This window comes from Anser anser (assembly GCF_964211835.1).
Source record: "Anser anser genome assembly, chromosome: 4".
NCBI lineage: Eukaryota > Metazoa > Chordata > Aves > Anseriformes > Anatidae > Anser > Anser anser.
This window is the reverse complement of record NC_139724.1, coordinates 21,520,225-21,536,350: the sequence shown is the minus strand read 5'-3', so window position 1 is coordinate 21,536,350 and position 16,126 is coordinate 21,520,225. Positions and strand designations below refer to the sequence as shown.

The 16,126-nt window shown below is 39.2% G+C and overlaps 3 protein-coding genes across 19 annotated transcripts in view; 1 reads left to right on the top strand and 2 right to left on the bottom strand.

Moving 5' to 3' along the window:
• The window catches only part of WWC2 (WW and C2 domain containing 2), a 99,376-nt gene extending 89,274 nt beyond the window's left edge, over positions 1 to 10,102 (top strand). For 6 of the 10 annotated variants that reach the window (XM_083834832.1, XM_083834829.1, XM_083834833.1 and 3 more), the window contains 2 exons: positions 6,054 to 6,181; positions 7,464 to 10,102. In XM_083834832.1, the coding sequence (XP_083690958.1) occupies positions 6,054 to 6,181; positions 7,464 to 7,530 (195 nt within the window). In that variant the 3' untranslated portion in view covers positions 7,531 to 10,102. Of the gene's footprint in view, positions 1 to 6,042; positions 6,182 to 7,463 lie in introns of all 10 variants that reach the window. The other 4 variants (XR_014583888.1, XR_014583889.1, XR_014583890.1 and 1 more) reach the window with 1 other exon arrangement.
• The window catches only part of LOC310898995 (claudin-22-like), a 57,184-nt gene continuing 41,058 nt past the window's right edge, over positions 1 to 16,126 (bottom strand). For 3 of the 8 annotated variants that reach the window (XR_014583894.1, XR_014583896.1, XR_014583898.1), the window contains one exon: positions 1 to 5,992. Coding sequence is in view for 1 of the 8 variants with exons in the window: in XM_083834848.1 (XP_083690974.1) it covers positions 12,828 to 13,481 (654 nt within the window). In the remaining 7 variants the exon portion in view is untranslated. Of the gene's footprint in view, positions 5,993 to 6,745; positions 7,458 to 12,820; positions 13,784 to 16,126 lie in introns of those variants that run through there. The other 5 variants (XR_014583895.1, XR_014583899.1, XR_014583901.1 and 2 more) reach the window with 5 other exon arrangements.
• Positions 10,236 to 11,599, bottom strand: LOC310898996 (putative claudin-24; the record flags this gene model as incomplete). Its single annotated transcript, XM_083834849.1, has 1 exon — positions 10,236 to 11,599. The coding sequence occupies one exon, from the start codon at positions 11,597 to 11,599 to the stop codon at positions 10,973 to 10,975; it is 627 nt and encodes a 208-aa protein (XP_083690975.1). The 3' UTR covers positions 10,236 to 10,972.

The window sequence follows — 16,126 nt, the reverse complement described above, 5'->3', positions numbered from 1 at the left end:
CATACAGATTTTGTGTGATTGAACAGATATATGCCCTTACCTTTTCTACAAATGCGTTTACAGATTTTTTATAGAAGCTCAGAGTTGACTACTTATGCTATGTAATTCAGATGTGTAAACACTATTTCCTCTATTAGTCAATACTACAGCATTTACACCTAGAATTTGAAGTAGCATTTTTGTAGCGCCCCTACCTAAATGCTGTAGTAATTCAGAGTAGAAACTCTATTATTTGAGGTAATAGGTGTGGTTGGTGTAGTAAAATAGCAGAGGAGTCTACTTGAAAGTTCATTTAACGCTTGCATCCCAGCCATATGTCTACAGAGTTTCGTACGCTTTTTGTCCTCCAGCATTAGCTGATTTGCAGCCTTCACAGAACTGGTAGCCAAAAGACCATTTTAACAGGTAGAGAGAGGCAATGGCCATTACTTACAGTAGTGGGGGTGTACGGGAAGGGTGGTACTTCCACTGTGGCTTAGTTCCTTAGGCAGGACATACTTGTTCTAATTTTGGCAGATTAAAGCCAAATTCTGCTCTCCCTGGGATTGTCTCTAAAAGAATACAAATATATATTCAGTCTCTAATTTAACAAATTAAGATGGGATGCCCTCATGTGGGAAAAGACAAGAAGAAGTATAGAAGGGATGAGAGGCAGCAGTGACAAGCTGGACCATGGGAAATTCTGACTCAATACATGAAAAAAGTAGGATGTTAAGCGTTTTTTGTTTTGTTTTAGGGGTGCGTTTGGTTGTGTTTTCTAAACTGTGAGGGCGATCATCCTCTTCTGGAGAGTGACTTTTGACACAGGCAGATATTGATAGGACAAGGGATAATGGCTTTAAACAAAACGAGGGGAGATTTAGATTAGGTACAAGGAAGAAATTCTTCTCAGAGGGTGGTGAGGTGCTGGAAGAAGTTGCCCAGGGAAGCTGTGGATGCCCCATCCCTGGAGGTGCTCAAGGCCAGGCTGGATGGGGCTTTGGGCAACCTGGTCTCATGGGAGGTGTCCCTGCACATGGCAGGGGGTTGGAACTTGGATGGCCTTTAAGGTCCCTTCCAACCCAAGCCACTCTATGATCATGCATTGAAATAAGGGCATAGAAAGGTTGTAAACAAACAAACAAAGAAACAAACAACAACAACAAAAAAAAAACAACCTCTACTCTTTCCCCTATTGGAGATATTCAAAACTTAACTGGACAATACCCTGAGCACACAGCTCTCACTTGCTCTGCTCTGAAGAGGCAGTTGGAGCAGGTGCCCCCTGGAGCCCCCTTCCTCTCTATGTCAGTCTGTAAACATCAGTTCTCGATGAGGGGGGAGGTTGGTGGTGACATTCAGGAGGGATTAGTGTTCTTTAGCTGTTCATAGTTGATAGATGAGTGTTTTTGATGACACCAAGTTATTCAAAGTAGTAAAAATGGAAGCCAATTTTAACAAGCTGCAGAGGACCTCTTAATATGTAAGTAACAGTTTTAAAAAAAGTTAATGTCAGTAAATAGCCTTGTGTAGGGCAGGGAAGGGATAATCCTAATATTTACACATGCAAAGATGGGCTCTGAATTAGCTGAATTAGGAATGAGATATCGCAGATACAAGAAACAAAAACTTCACAGTGCTCTGATGTCAAAAAGCAAATAAGACATTGGGAATTAGAAAGCTGGAACAAAACAAGTCATCATTCTTTAATGATATAAATACATGTTCTACCTGCAACTTAAACATTGTTCAGTATGGTTCCCCATCTCAAAGTAGATAATAAGACTACGGAGGGTGAACAGGTACGGTCAAAGGAAGGAAACATTCTGTGTTAGGAATCGCCAAGTACCTACAACTAAAGCAACAACTGTAAAATCACGAGTGATGTGGAGGCAAGCACTTATATGTTCATCATCTTTTATAATATGAGAAATAGGGAACTGAAGGGGTAGCAAGTTAAACAAACATGTTTGTTTAAAAGCTGTAACAATACTTTTGACCGAACATTGTGAATAGCGCAAGTTTACGTAGACTCAAAAAGCAGTTTGATAAGTTCATGGAAGAAAAATCCAGCAGACGTCATTAACCAGAGTGATATCACCTACTTCAAGAAGGCCTTGACCATCAGCTTAGAAAACAAAGCTTTTTCCCAGTATGTTCTCCCAAGTCTGTTCTTGACCAGTGCTGTCCTCTCTGTCTGTCTCTTTCCTTGGCTTCTGCTTTTGGCCATACTTAGCTAAGTTTTAAAATGGCTATAAAAACTAGCACAGTTCAGGCTCAGTGTTGAAAAGTATTTTGAAAGACCCTTGATTAAAATGGAGTAAGACATCACAACATTTAAATATCACACCTTGTATCCAAGTTTTATTATTATTATTTGAATTCATTGGATGTATTTGATCTTTGAAAAATTTAACCCATAAGAATAGTGGTTTATATAAAAGAAATTTATCTACATTTGTTTAGAAGTTTATAGGTTGTATCTAATGCTCAATGCAGGATAATCATTTTAAATTGTTTGTTTAATTTAAAACAAAACCCACAAGCTTATTCCCATTAGAATAGAGAACTGTTTAATATTACAAATCCTTTGGATTTGTGCATTCATATTTCAGCCATCTCTTCCAAGGAGATAGGTGCCTGATACATTTCTGGAGTCAGTTATCAGCCCCGTGACACACGCTGCGATGAGGAATAAGGGCAGTAATATACATTCTTAAAATATATGCAGGCTGCAGCACAGCATTTAAGTCCCTCTTTCCAAGCTAAAAGTGAGATCAATGATCACAGCCACTCCACCTCTTTGAACAGTGCTTACCAAGTTTCTAGATATATTTCTGCCCTTAGTATCATTGAAGCCTTCCCCTGCGGAAGGAAACAACCCTGAGAATGCTGTACTCTGCTGTCAGTGTTTCCTCTTGGGTTAGCAGAACACAGCAGTCCACAGAACATCATCATACATTATTTTTGAGATCCTGCAGGCATTATAATGGCACAGACTAATGCAGCAGCTAGAAGTGCCAGAACAACTGAGAGAGTCTCAAGAGGAAGAAGAAACTGCAGATGTAGGGGATATTGAAAATCAGTAGCTGCTTGCTAGCACGCAGTTACTCTGCTTGAAGCCCAATGCCCAGACTCCATTCCTTCCCTGCCCACCACACATTCCTAAGTATAGCAAGAATGTAAAGCCCACTAATAACTTCAGATCAAAAACAGTAGGTAATTCTGTGCAGCACAAACATTGTTTCTTGTTTAGGTCGCATTTCTGTGAGAAATCATCCAGGATTTCAAAGTTTGTCTTAAATCCTCATACAAGTAAGTTTTCAGATACCTAGCGTCCTTTGAAGTACCTCCTCTTCGCATGTGTCCAAAAAAGATTCCTGTGTATAGCCACAAATATCTTTTTTTTTCCCAATACACGTTCTATGTAAAAGTAACCTTTAATTGTGTCATTAATAACACAAGCATGTCCTTGTTTCCAGTGTTTTGGTGTTCAGCACAGTTAACAGTTTTTCTTTAGGCTCACTTTCATTCTTCTATACAAAAAAATGAACGTGACAGGAGTTAACATTTCAGCTTTAATTTTGCTTGTCTTTCCTTATTCTTTGTTATCTCATGCTTAAGTTAAGCACGGGTACCGAGATTCCTCTCTGGCTGAGGTCAGATTTTTGGCGCTTAAGGAATGCACAGCCAAAGTATTCGTGTGCCTTTGTGTTTTAGATGGATGGAGGATTAACTGGCTATAAATCAGTCAAGAAACATGATATTAATACAGTCCCAGTCTTGTACATACCTTCTCATGTGCATGTTCTCATACTAGACTGAAATCAAAGTCTACCTGAGAGCATCCTGAAACTGTCAAGTTCTGAGTCCCAATCCATGTTCGAGGTAGCTGTGGCAAATGGGAGAGATTACTTCCCTTGGTTGTCTGCTCCTTCCTTCTGCTGGAGATCGCTGCTCTGCACTAGCAGGGAATGTCTCTTAGCTTTCTGCAGCCTGACACGCTAGTTCAAAATAAATTTGACACCTGTCTGACAGAGATCACAAGTGTGTAGACCTTTGGTCTCTCACTATGTGTTGTTGGCTCAGAGTAATATCATGCATATAAAAAATTAAAGGATTTTTCTGATAAAAATATAAGGAGTGCAATATCAGCAAGGTGAATGGACAGCAGTAAGAACGAAGTCATTGTATTTATGCTGTTAGCCTGAAATGCAGTAGTCACAAAAATCTTGCATATAATTAGGGAAAAGATAAGATTAGTAAATTTTGAAAAATTGCGTGTTTAGTGCATTGATGAGATAAATATTAGCTGGGGGATCTGATAAAAACATATGGCCAGTGACATACGTAAAATTAATTAATACACTACCAGCTGTAGATTGCAAACTTATGTTCACTAACTAATAGGGGAAACAATGTTTACAGGTTAATTTCACTTTAAAATCTTTGCTCTTTTGGAGTTGGGAACTGAAGTTAACAGCAGCACAAGCTTACTGGTGGGTAGGTATTTACTGAACTGCATTCATATCAAGAAAGGTCCTTGAAACCAGGCCAGATACCTTGGTACCAGGCTGGTGTTCTTGCCTTGGCTTTGATACTGCTACAATGCAAATGAAAGAATGAGTCTTTATCCACATGTAAAATCTGTGTTTTTTAAGCGGCTTACGTGAACCTTTCCACTAGGTCTATGATTTCACTACCATTAGGACTGAGAGAGCATTGATGGGTATCACCAGCTCTAGGGAGAAGCAAGTCAGGGAGGGCTGCTGAGATGGAAATCAGTGTCCATGGAGCAAAGACACCCCTTGGGAGTTCTCATCTTTCGCCTGTTGTTTATTCCAAAGCTTCTGTTCCCTTGAGCTTTTATTTGCGGTCTCTAGTAAGGGATTCATAGAATAAGGAAGGGGCTACCTCACAGAAAATGCTAAACACATCGGTTTTATACAAAATGCCTTTGTCTTGTATCTACCCTTCTACCAGTTTGTTTTTAATCCCTTAGTAACATCATAAAACAAGGACTTACAGTAGATTTCACTAGAAAATTTGGATGTAGTAAACTGAATACGTTTGTTAATGATAAGTGACTGTATTTCCCACTCATACTTGCTTGTGTGGTACGAGGAACTTGATTCCAATGCATTTAGCATCAGCTTAACCTCATTTTGGTTTATGCCCTCAGTGCCTATAAAGCGTTTTAATAGTAGAAGATGGTGATGTGAAAAACATATTGCAGAAGAAAACAATTATTTTACAGCTTTGTTCTTCCCACTAACCCGTTCAGTATATAGTAAGCATTTTTCAAAAACAGGTATATTCTTACATAAAATTACAGAACACCTCTAAGCTGAAGTGGATACTAAAGCTAGACTTTCAGCTGGGTGAAAGCAATTTGAAAGGATATGTCTTTAGTCTCACATTTCTTTCAGACTGGTGCATCTTAGCATTTTTAACAAAAAAATACAGCGTTATTGCAAGTATTAGAATTGACATGCATTTGAGTAACGGTAAATATGGTTTGTATATAAATAGAAACATAGTGTTGTGTCATGAATAAAAGTGTAAGAATTCATGAATATTAACTTTGCAAAGAAGGTTAGCAGAACTTGAATGTGTATTTTGAGAACTTTTTTTTTTTTTTTTTTAATAATTTCATCATTTAGTCATTTCAGATTAGGTATAGACAATTTTCCTAACAGCTGACATTAGGAAATAAAAATATTTTACCCAGAAAGAGAATTACTGTTTCTCAGTTCTAAAAAGACATTTGGATAGACAGCATTTGTTTATACAAATTTAAGAATTGTTTAACTGTCTAGGTATTGCCCTAAGAAATATCAAACTTAACAGCACTTAGTAACTACCTGTGATGGCACGTGTTTTTTTGTTTTTATTATATTTTTAGAAAATGCTCTGTTACCTTACTGAGTGCTCATTGCTTAGACTTCGTAATGTCTTCTGTCTTGCAGGCCCTTTGTGTAGAGATATTGGTTGACAGAAGAATTTGTCATTTCTGTGAAATAAGCAGTTGCTCATTATTAGCAAAATATAGTTATTTTATAGTTATTTTACAGGCTGAACAGTCAAAAGAAGAGCAGAAACAAGGTTTAAGTGCTGAGAAACTGATGAGGAAAGCTTCTAAGGATGTATGCCGGTTACGGGAGCAAAGCCAGAAAGTGCCACTGCAGGTGCAGTCATTCAGGTATGGCCTATTATGCTTTTTCACATTTTTTTAGTGTAGTTAAGTAACGTATTTTTTTTTCTAAATATAACTAAACATGACCAGCAATAAAAGTCCACGCACCTTTGAATTGCAAGATACATCATCCCTTTATAATGCAGCATAAAGTTGGAGTTTCAGAGGACTGGGTAACTTGCTCACATGACAGAAGCTGAGCTGTGGTGGTGGTAAGAAAGTGGGGTGAGAGGAGCAGAATGGGTTCCTCAGCAAAGAAGCGTTACAGTTGCGCTATTTAACTTCAGTTTGAAGTTCAGAGCATCTTCAAAGAGTTTTCATTTTCTCAGCAACTCTTTTTGAAAAGGGGGGGGGCAGTGATGGTAATTTAACAGTCATCACAGAAACGCTGCTGCATAAGTTTACAGAAACTCGTGATAGTGCTTAAGACACTATCATTCCTCTGCAAGAAGGGTATAGTAAGCCTCCCTTCTCCTTTATCTCCTAATCACAACATAATTAGCCCAGGAATCCCATTTATATAGTTGATTTTGCTCTGGGCTACTATTTTTGAACAGAACTCAAGCTTACCAGTGAAAAAGATGGTTTAGTCTCTTGGACAAGTAGTTACTTCCTAAGGCTGAATTGTAGTCATCCTGCTAGTTGGACTTGGTACGATGATGTGTGGCCTCAGACTAATCACACAGAGGCATTTTGAAACTCTCAAGAAGAGTGTCTCTTCTGAGCTTTGATTTTTATGCCCCCAATATTTATCATCTGCTTTCTAGCCTTCTGGCAGACAAGCACGTATAAACTTGTTATGCTTCAGTAATCTCTCAGTTTGTAAGAGACAGAAATGGTAACAGCACAGGGGAAACAACTGGAGACTGGGATGACAATTCTGCTGCTTGCCCAAACCTAGTTCTTAAGTCTTCTTTCCCTTTTCCAAAGTCAGAATCAAATGTTTTGCCTTTTCTTCACTGCCTCCCCCCCCCGATATCATCATAGGAAATGCGGTGACTGTATCAATATTTTAGTCTTGTCATTGTAGTTATTACTGAAACATTGACTTTTTCTTGTTCAATATTGGAGCTGCTTTTTACATAAATCTGCCTAAGAAAGGAATTAAAAGAAGATATTCTGGCAAATGCACTTGTAAATAAATTCACTGTGTATTTTCCTCACTGTGTATTTTTCCAAGCCTGTATTTTAAAGAACTATGCTGTGACATTAGCAACTCTACAGTAGATGATATTAGAGTCATGCCATAAATGGTGAAATAACAACTTGGTTTTGTTTCTAATTTCAGGGAGAAGATAGCATATTTCACAAGAGCAAAGATCAGTATACCAGCCCTTCCAGCTGATGACGTATAATTATGCATTTTCATTGAAGCGTTTTCCCACTTGCTCATCTCTTTTTTAGATGAACTTTTTAGTTCTAGTGACCTGCTTTAAATATCTTCTATTTTACATTCACTATTGATATGTTTATTTGTAAAATACAGTGAATTGAATTGTTGTATGCCTGAAAAAGAAAAAAAAAACAACAACCAGAAAACCAAAGTAGATTAATTTTGGTATACTGATGCTGATTTTGTACAGTTTGTATGTATTGCATGTGTGTTTTTATTTTGTAAAGATGGAACAAAGGAACAAAGGCAGTACTAAGCATGTATCCTGTTGAACCACACTGTGTTAAGAAATATTACGTTCAACAGAAGACTGTTTATCTTTTCACTATTTTCATGTGAGCAGACTGTGAAGATGGCTGTTTTGCCATGCAATATTTTTGTATAAGAGTGTGACTTTCATAGTTTGAAGTTAACTACAACTGTAAACTCCTTTCCAAAACATCAAGGCTGCCTCACAACAGCTGCTAATTAGATTCAATCACCCACATTGGAATTTTGTTTCTGAAAACAAATTTCTTCTGTTTTTGTTTTTAATACTTTATAGGAAGAAACAGTCCAGAGTTTAGTTTTGTGAATGTACAGTACTTTAACCTGCACTAAAAGGTTTCTTGCATCTGCGGGAGAGTGAGGAAAGACAAAGCAGACAAGTAACCCTAAAAACTTATTATGAGACTACCAAAAGGGCAGCTGCTTTCTGAACTGGAAGCTGAATAAAATTTGTAACACCAGCATTGACATGAGAGTAGTTATAGCCACTGTACACTTAATGGGGGTTTCCTCTATACGAATCTTTTGTCTTAAAGGCTCTTATTGCTAACTAGGAGAATATAACAACGTTCACTAGGCTTACAAATACAAAGAGATTTTTATTAAAGTATTTGTACCAATAGAAAAATCTGTCAGACAGTAACTCAGTCTGTTGGTAAAGTAAACACTCTCCGATCTGAAAAGATCCTGACTAGAAGGCTTTGCATATTTCGGTACAAAACATTGTGAAAAATACACAATTGACCCTGTATGCAGTTGAGCGTGCACAGGTTTAATAAGTAGATATGAAGAAAACATTTCAAACTTGTTTTATATGAAGAAGCCTCCTAGGAAGAAACATCAACTTGTATTCATTCTGTTAGAAGTCCAGAACATCGGATGTTTACACAGCCCTGTCTGGGTAAAAGCAGTTGGGGTTTTACCTTGTTTGGACTGTACAAGTAGGCAGACATCGTAGACAGAATTAGTTCGTTTTCTACTTAGTGTGTTGCACTCAGATGTATTTAATGCAGTGGCTGAAGTTTTCTTCCCCAAGCAACAAGCCGCATATGCATGGTCTTAATCTTTCAAAAAGGCTGTAATTGGTGAGAAAATGGAAGTGCCTATAACCACAATATGGCAGCTGTCTGAAGTTCAAAGTGACAATTCTGTCATGAGAGGTCTGTATAAGCCTCACCCAAGGGTTTTCTTATGCACAAACGCATCAGTCCACTTCAATGTATAGCAAAACATGCTATTTTGGGCATTATGACTGGTTGAACATCCTTTATGAATGCCCCATTTGTTTTTTGTTTCTTGGGTTTGAGATAACATTCATATTTGAAAGGTCAATTTTAAAAAAAGTCTGGAATTATTTAATGTAGAGGTGAAATGAAGGTTGGCAGTTTCAACTTCTCAATATGATTATATAAAATGTTTGTAGAATAATGTTTAGAGGTATACTTTATGATTTTTCTTTTATTTATTTACAGTCTTATTTATGTTCTGTTTAATATAGTTCAGTTCTGGCCATAAAAATAAGGATGCTGTTGTGAAAAGTATTTAGAGCTGTCTAAATTCTTGCCAGCTTAGCTGTTTTTTCCTCACACGTTGAATAATTTTCAAAAAGTATTATCTGATTTGTAAGCATGGGGTAAGGCCAAAAAGTAAGTATTGATGGCTTTAGCTTGCAAAACTCATTTAAAAATGAGAGACTTAAAATATATTTGTGCTCCTCCCTTTCCACATTGATAAGGCTGAACATATTTATAGGCAGCTTTTAACAGTTCCGTTTGTTTTGTTTTTAACTAATTCAAATTATGCACACTCAAAACACTCAATAGAATAAGCTAAAATAATACATACAAATAACCCCCCATGAGTTTAAAATTATAAATATTACTCCAAGTAGAATATACTCTGCACAGCAGGGTATAACAAGTGTAATTAGTTCTGTTTCCAGGTACCAATATCATGCAGTTACATATATCAAAATCTAAATATTACTGGTACAAGAATATTTAGCCAAATGAGCAAAGGTTAGCAGAAATTTTAATAGAACAAATCATCTTTTTAAAACTATTGCTATGTTTATACTGTATTAAATATCAAATGCTCAGGACTGAACTAAATATTTAATCAGGTTATATTCTGAATGTGTTTCTGTTCTAATTTTGTCTGTAAGAGTATGCAAATACATCACATAGATTAACTTGTCTCTGCACTTTCCATGTGTTTCAGTGATTGGAAAATACTTTTTTTTTTTTTAAACAAAGCTCTTTTCCAGACCAGTGTTTTATTTCTTTTATTGCTGTTCTGTGTGTTCATATGCTCTTTGCAGAAACAGATGGCTGCTACAGGTTTGTCAATGTAAAATCATTGCAATTTATAGAAAGTTCACATCAATCACTGACAAGTCTTAGGATAAGTTATAAAGAAAATTATTCATACACTTAAGTTAGTTCTTTACATTCATTAAATAAGAACTTCAGTAGTGATGAGCACAGTCAACTCTCCACCAGGCAGCATCTTACCATTATTCAAAACTGCTGGCTTACCAGAGATCGTGTGTGTGTGCTGGAATATATTTGATCACGTATGTGCACATACACACAGTCTGGATGGAGAATCTTGTACTTCATGACATTGAGAACATTTAGTTTACACTGGTATAAATGAATACAAATCCATGGAATTTCATTTAAGGTTATACCTTGTATTAGATTTCTGTATTGCGTGTTGAACTAGCACTACAAACTGTTTCAGGACTTGAGTATTTTTTGTAAGAAAGACATTCTTTAAAGCAGCCCCATTACATCAGTACAGCTTCTGCCATGCAAAATATGGTCAAGTCTCCATGCATACCTAGAGATCCAAGATTTTATACTCATTTATCATTTAAAAACACACACACAGAAAAACACACACAAACACTGCAATTGATCAGATTTTGGAGAAAAAACAATGGTGACTTGGATCTGCAGAGCTCATGCATTAGTGTAATTAAAGGAACTACACAGTAAGAAACAATCCCTGCCCTCAGCCTTGTAAACAATAACCTGTCCGTTCAGCAGCCTTTCCTTACTGTAATGCAGGAGTAAAATCTGAAAACCCAGCATCTACCCTTTTCAATGTCTTCTGTTGCCAGTTTCCACATACTAACAGGTGTCTTGCATATCTGCCATTGTATACTGTTCTGGTAATTGATGCTCAGATGACAAGAAGACTGTGGAGAGGAGTAGGGAGCCTCCTAGAATTACGAAAAATCCACCAAACCAGCCACTGAACAGTGCATCCCCTATTTCCCATCTGGGTACAATCTCCGGGATCTCTTCATCCCAAAATTCCTGGATTATATTATGGGCAACCCAAGAAACAGGGACTAGGACCAGAACTCCAGATACCCACAGGAGTATTCCTCCAAGAAGTAATAGCTGTTTCTTTAGCTTCTGCTCTGTGTTCTCCATCATTAGGCAGTCCAAACCAAGACTAGAGATCACAAGGCTCAGAAAGCCTAGTCCATTTGATGAAGATACTAAAATCCTGGAAATCCTGAATTCTAGAGGCAAAGCTAGGAAAGAATCAAAGTCTTTACACTGTGTTCCTCCTACATCTTGGACTATACACGTTTGCCAGAGTCCCATAGTCCAAAGCTCCAGTTCGTTTAAGTCTAAGTTGAGATTTTTCCAGTCTGGTAAATAGTTACAGGTACCGGTTAAAATCCATCCTAGTGTAGACAACAGCAATCCAACTAACTGTAGCCTGTGTCTGTGGACCAAGTTCATTTTTAGCAGTTGTAGAAGTACCGAACTGCTTGCTTTTGCAGACAATATATACTGAACGTTGGCAAAAGTTAAAACAATGCTTTGTAAAGCATGAAATACTCCTCCCCCTCCAGCCTTATGCTATGTGCAGTGTTTGGGGGATTGGGAAGTAGTGTGGTAAACCAGTAATTGAAGGGTGTGACCACAGCCAGGCTCATCTTTCATTAGTTTGCATTTGTAAGTTATTTAATTTTTTTAATTATATACTTTGCTGTGCATCGATCTGCTAGAGCATTACAGCAGTTCTGCTAACTTTGGCATTTCATAGTTTGTTTTTAAATTAAACTAAGAACCACAAATACAAGGTATTTTAATACCACATTGGTATATTCCTACTTAAGTGAGGCTGTCTGCTTTGAGGCCGGTTAAGTATCATTTGCTTAAAGTTGACGGGTACATGTTGAGAGCAACACGTTGCTGTAGGTGAATAGATACCAAGAAGCCTTTGACAGAGCACATAAAACCTCAGTGCACTATCTTCTGACACAGGTAGGTATTTTGAAAGCTGTGTATCTCAGCTTCTTTTTGGTGCATCAGGTATGCGGATCTTAGAATAACTTGTATGGGCAATTTTATGTGCTAGATTGGGTAAACAACTTCTTGGGTATGAAGTACCCACACCGTAACACCCCATCCACAAAAAGACATCCGCAACTCTTGGTAGCATGTCAGAAATCTACAGTTTTCTTAGCACAGCGATTTGCTAGTACACTGAAAAACAATTTGAGGCAATGAATTTACGTAGACTGTTCAGGATGAGAAAAAAACACTCGAGCTCATATGTCACTGCATTAGGCAAGTGGAAAATTGCGACAGGGAATCAAGCTTTGCGGCTCAGTTAATTGGGTTCGTATGAAAAGGAAGTGTACGTATTTTGGTTAAAAGCCAAGACGTAATAGAACATGCATATTCATCTTGAGGATTTTACAGTGCAGTTGAGAAAATAAAGGCACCTTTTCTACACAGTCTATGAAAAACTTCAGCATTCTCCTGTAAAACAACATTTTAAATAGTTCTACAGGTGAGAAAATACACCACTTTCAAATACCAGTTATGAAGAAAACATAAAAGTTTAGGAATCAGCTAAGTAACAAAGAGTCCTTTGAATTACTACGGAACAAGCTTCTGGCTTGCACTGGAGTTTGGAAAAGATAGGGCAGTCTTTCTGTACTACTTGAAACCCCTGGTTTTAAGGCCTGGTTTCAGTTTCCAAGTGTTGACACTGATCTTGCTGTTCTGCTACTGCGTAATGGGCTGAAGATGGATGGACTTCAGTTGAACAGGTTGTGCAATTAAGTAGGAATCCTCCTAATATAAGGCAAAATCCAGCAAGCCAGCCAACAAATAACGCTTCCCCCAAATCCCACCTGGGAACAATATCTGGTATGTTCTCATCCCAAAATTCCTGGACTGTGGAGTGGGCAACCCAAGAAACTGGGACAATAGCTGTAATCCCCGATATCCAGAAGAGCATTCCTCCAAACTGCAACAGCCGTTTCTTCTGATCCTGTTGTCTTTCACCAATTTTCAAACAGTCCAACCCAAATCCCGAGAGCAAGAGGCCCAAAAGCCCCAATCCATTGGAGAAAAACATCAAAATCCTAGAAATCCTGAGTTCTGGAGGCAAAGCTAAGAAAGAATCAAAGTCCTTGCATTGCATTCCCCCTTCTTCCTGGACAACACAAGCTTGCCAGAGTCCCATGGTCCAGATCTCCAGTTCATTCAGTTCCAAGTTAAGATTTTTCCACTGGGGTAGGTAGGTAGTGAGGCAGGACAGGACCCATCCCAACAGAGATAACAACATGCCACCTAACTGCATCACTGGCCGATAGACCAAGGCCATTGTAAGAGCGCAGTCCTTGAGGCTCGAGGAGGAAGGTCTCCCCAGCCGCTCTGTAACAACTGCTACCTTGAGCCGTGGTGGACGCTATGATGATTTTAGTTCTCTGCTGCCCCGAATATAAGCCTTTGCTGTTAACCCCTTGTGAGCTCTCAAGCACTGTTTTGTTCTTCACGAATATAATGTTTCACATAAAGGACGAAGAACTTCGCTAAACCATGAGTTAGGCTTTCTGATAAGGATTTGATCTGTTACCTTCCAATTTGCTTGGTAAAATTATATCCCAATGGCTGATAATTACAAGCCTGAGGATGAACAAAGAAGGCTCTATGACCCCTCACCCTAAAACACAACGGAAATCTTTGTGCTTCAATACGGATTAATTAGATTATAAGTGGTGATAAAAAGTCAGCTCTGTGTGCAACAGGACTTCATTGTAATGGCTAAATTTGAGATTTCAGGGATGTAAATCAAGGCCTTGTAAAGAAAGGTAGACTGTTTGCCTATAATCTTTATTCTTAGACTTCCTCAACATACATAACGGCTTATCTTCCACTGCCCTGTTTTATGTCCCCAGCACTGTAAAAGACGCTTTGTAAAAGATCCTTACGTTTCACATTTTCTACATTCACTTCTTTTAAAATGGGCTTTGTTTTGACCGACTCTTAAGGGGAAAAGGAGACGGGTATGGTCAAAGTACCGTAGAGAATGAAATCCTAGACATCCCACCACCATAATGAACTTAGGCAGCTCATCAGACAGGGTAAGCTGTACCCGCCCCAGGACCTCAGCAACACCACGGTAGCAGCTTACACCAGCCCAGTGTCCCCTTTCCTACAGCCCATGTCCCAGATGGCACAGAGCATCTGCTAGTGTCTAACAGCTTTTGGCACTCCGAGCCCTGAGGGCCGGGGGATGTCTAGTACCTTTCTGATCAAAGCAAAATGCCACTATGACATTACCCCGTTAGGAACCCCTGCTTTTTCCTGCTGTCATGTTAGCTGTATTGGTGCTTGTCTGCCGGGTCAGCAGGGAGAACGCTTGTCTGTTATTGCCCCCCACAGGCAACAGCACACCCTGTATGGGAGAAAGCTGAGCAGAGCAAACATGCACACATGTACAACCCTGAGGTTCTCTCCAGCCTTCCTTGGCTTCATTTGCTGGATGTGATACAGCACCAAGTCTGACAAATCCGTGTATTTTCATTTGCAGTTGTTCAAAATGGGTTATTGGGTGATGGAAGTGCATGGCACTGCTTCTGAAAGTCTCCAGAACTTTCTAACCCTCGTGTTTTTACTGCCACAAGTTGTGAAGAGCCAAGACAAAGAAAGATGATCTGTTTCCCCTATGCTTGTGTGCCAACTCAGGCAAACAACCTACACCTGGTCAAAAAATTACCACTTACAAGAGCAGGATATCACCAAGGATATTACAGACAACACTGGGAACAAATTGATGCAAGCAAGGCTCTAACTTTGGCCACCCACTAGGCATAAGAAATAAAAATTCATTCAGACTCCAGATTGCACTTTCAGATTTGGCAGTGTTGTTTCTCTCCCCTTTCTGTTTTCAGAGCAAGGAAACTAGTTCTGGAAATCATCGTGACATTCAATGAGAAACTCCATAATGTCCTTTGAATAATTTTTCAGATAAACAGCTACGCTTCAGGAGTGCTTCTGCTCATTCAGGGGCTACATGCTTATTTGACTTTTAAATCATGGTCACTGCCAGACTATTACCAGCAGCCAGTTGCACTTCCCTTGTCTATGCACCTTTAACATTTCCTTCCCTGCTGCTAATTCCAACAGTCGATGCAGTGTGAAAGCACAAGATCAGGCACGTGAAGGCCATTCATTCTGCTAACGCCGACCATAGCAGCAGCAGTATGCCAGCCTTCAAATTGTAGCAGTCAGAAGCCCTGAGACTGCAGCATCAGTAAGAGCTGCCAATTCCGTTCTGCAGCTTACTGTTAACCGCACAGTAACTTGGGGCAAGCAAAAGCTTCCTTATACTATCCTGTGCGAGATTATAAAAGGATCTCTGTTTTTCCAGTGGAAGAAAAAACAGCTAAGATTTGCCTTGTTGCCAGGCTAGTAACAAGGTCTGAAATGCCTTCACTTGGAACTTACCAATCTTACGAAAATCTCAGCAAGCCCATGAAGACACAAAAGGGCTTCTAGCTGAACCTAGATTAGGTGAATTCTCAGGTTGGTAACTGTCTTAGTCCTATCTCCCTTGTGATTCTTCCACACTTTTCCTCCCCACCATTACTTTTCTTTTTCTTGCATCTAAAAATGTCTCATTCTTGGAAAAAATTTATTTTGGTCAACTTGTGCCTACACAGAAGGAGCTACTGCTGACCCTAGGGGTTAGAATCGGGTGACACACAGCAGCCACAAGACACGCAGCACGTGGGGCTGTGCCCCAGCTGTGCTCAGAATGACATAAACCAGATGCTGACAGCCGCGTGGCCCAAAGCACTGCGGGCTGCACCAGCCCTTTCATCTCAAGGGGTTTTGGTGGAGATGGCCACTGCCCCCCGAGCCAGCCAGGCAGGGTCGCCGCCCCTGGGGGATCCCCGCAGCTGAGGCCACGGGGCCGCACACTGGTGAGCTGCTCCAGGACAAGCCCCTTCTGCTTCCCCTGCC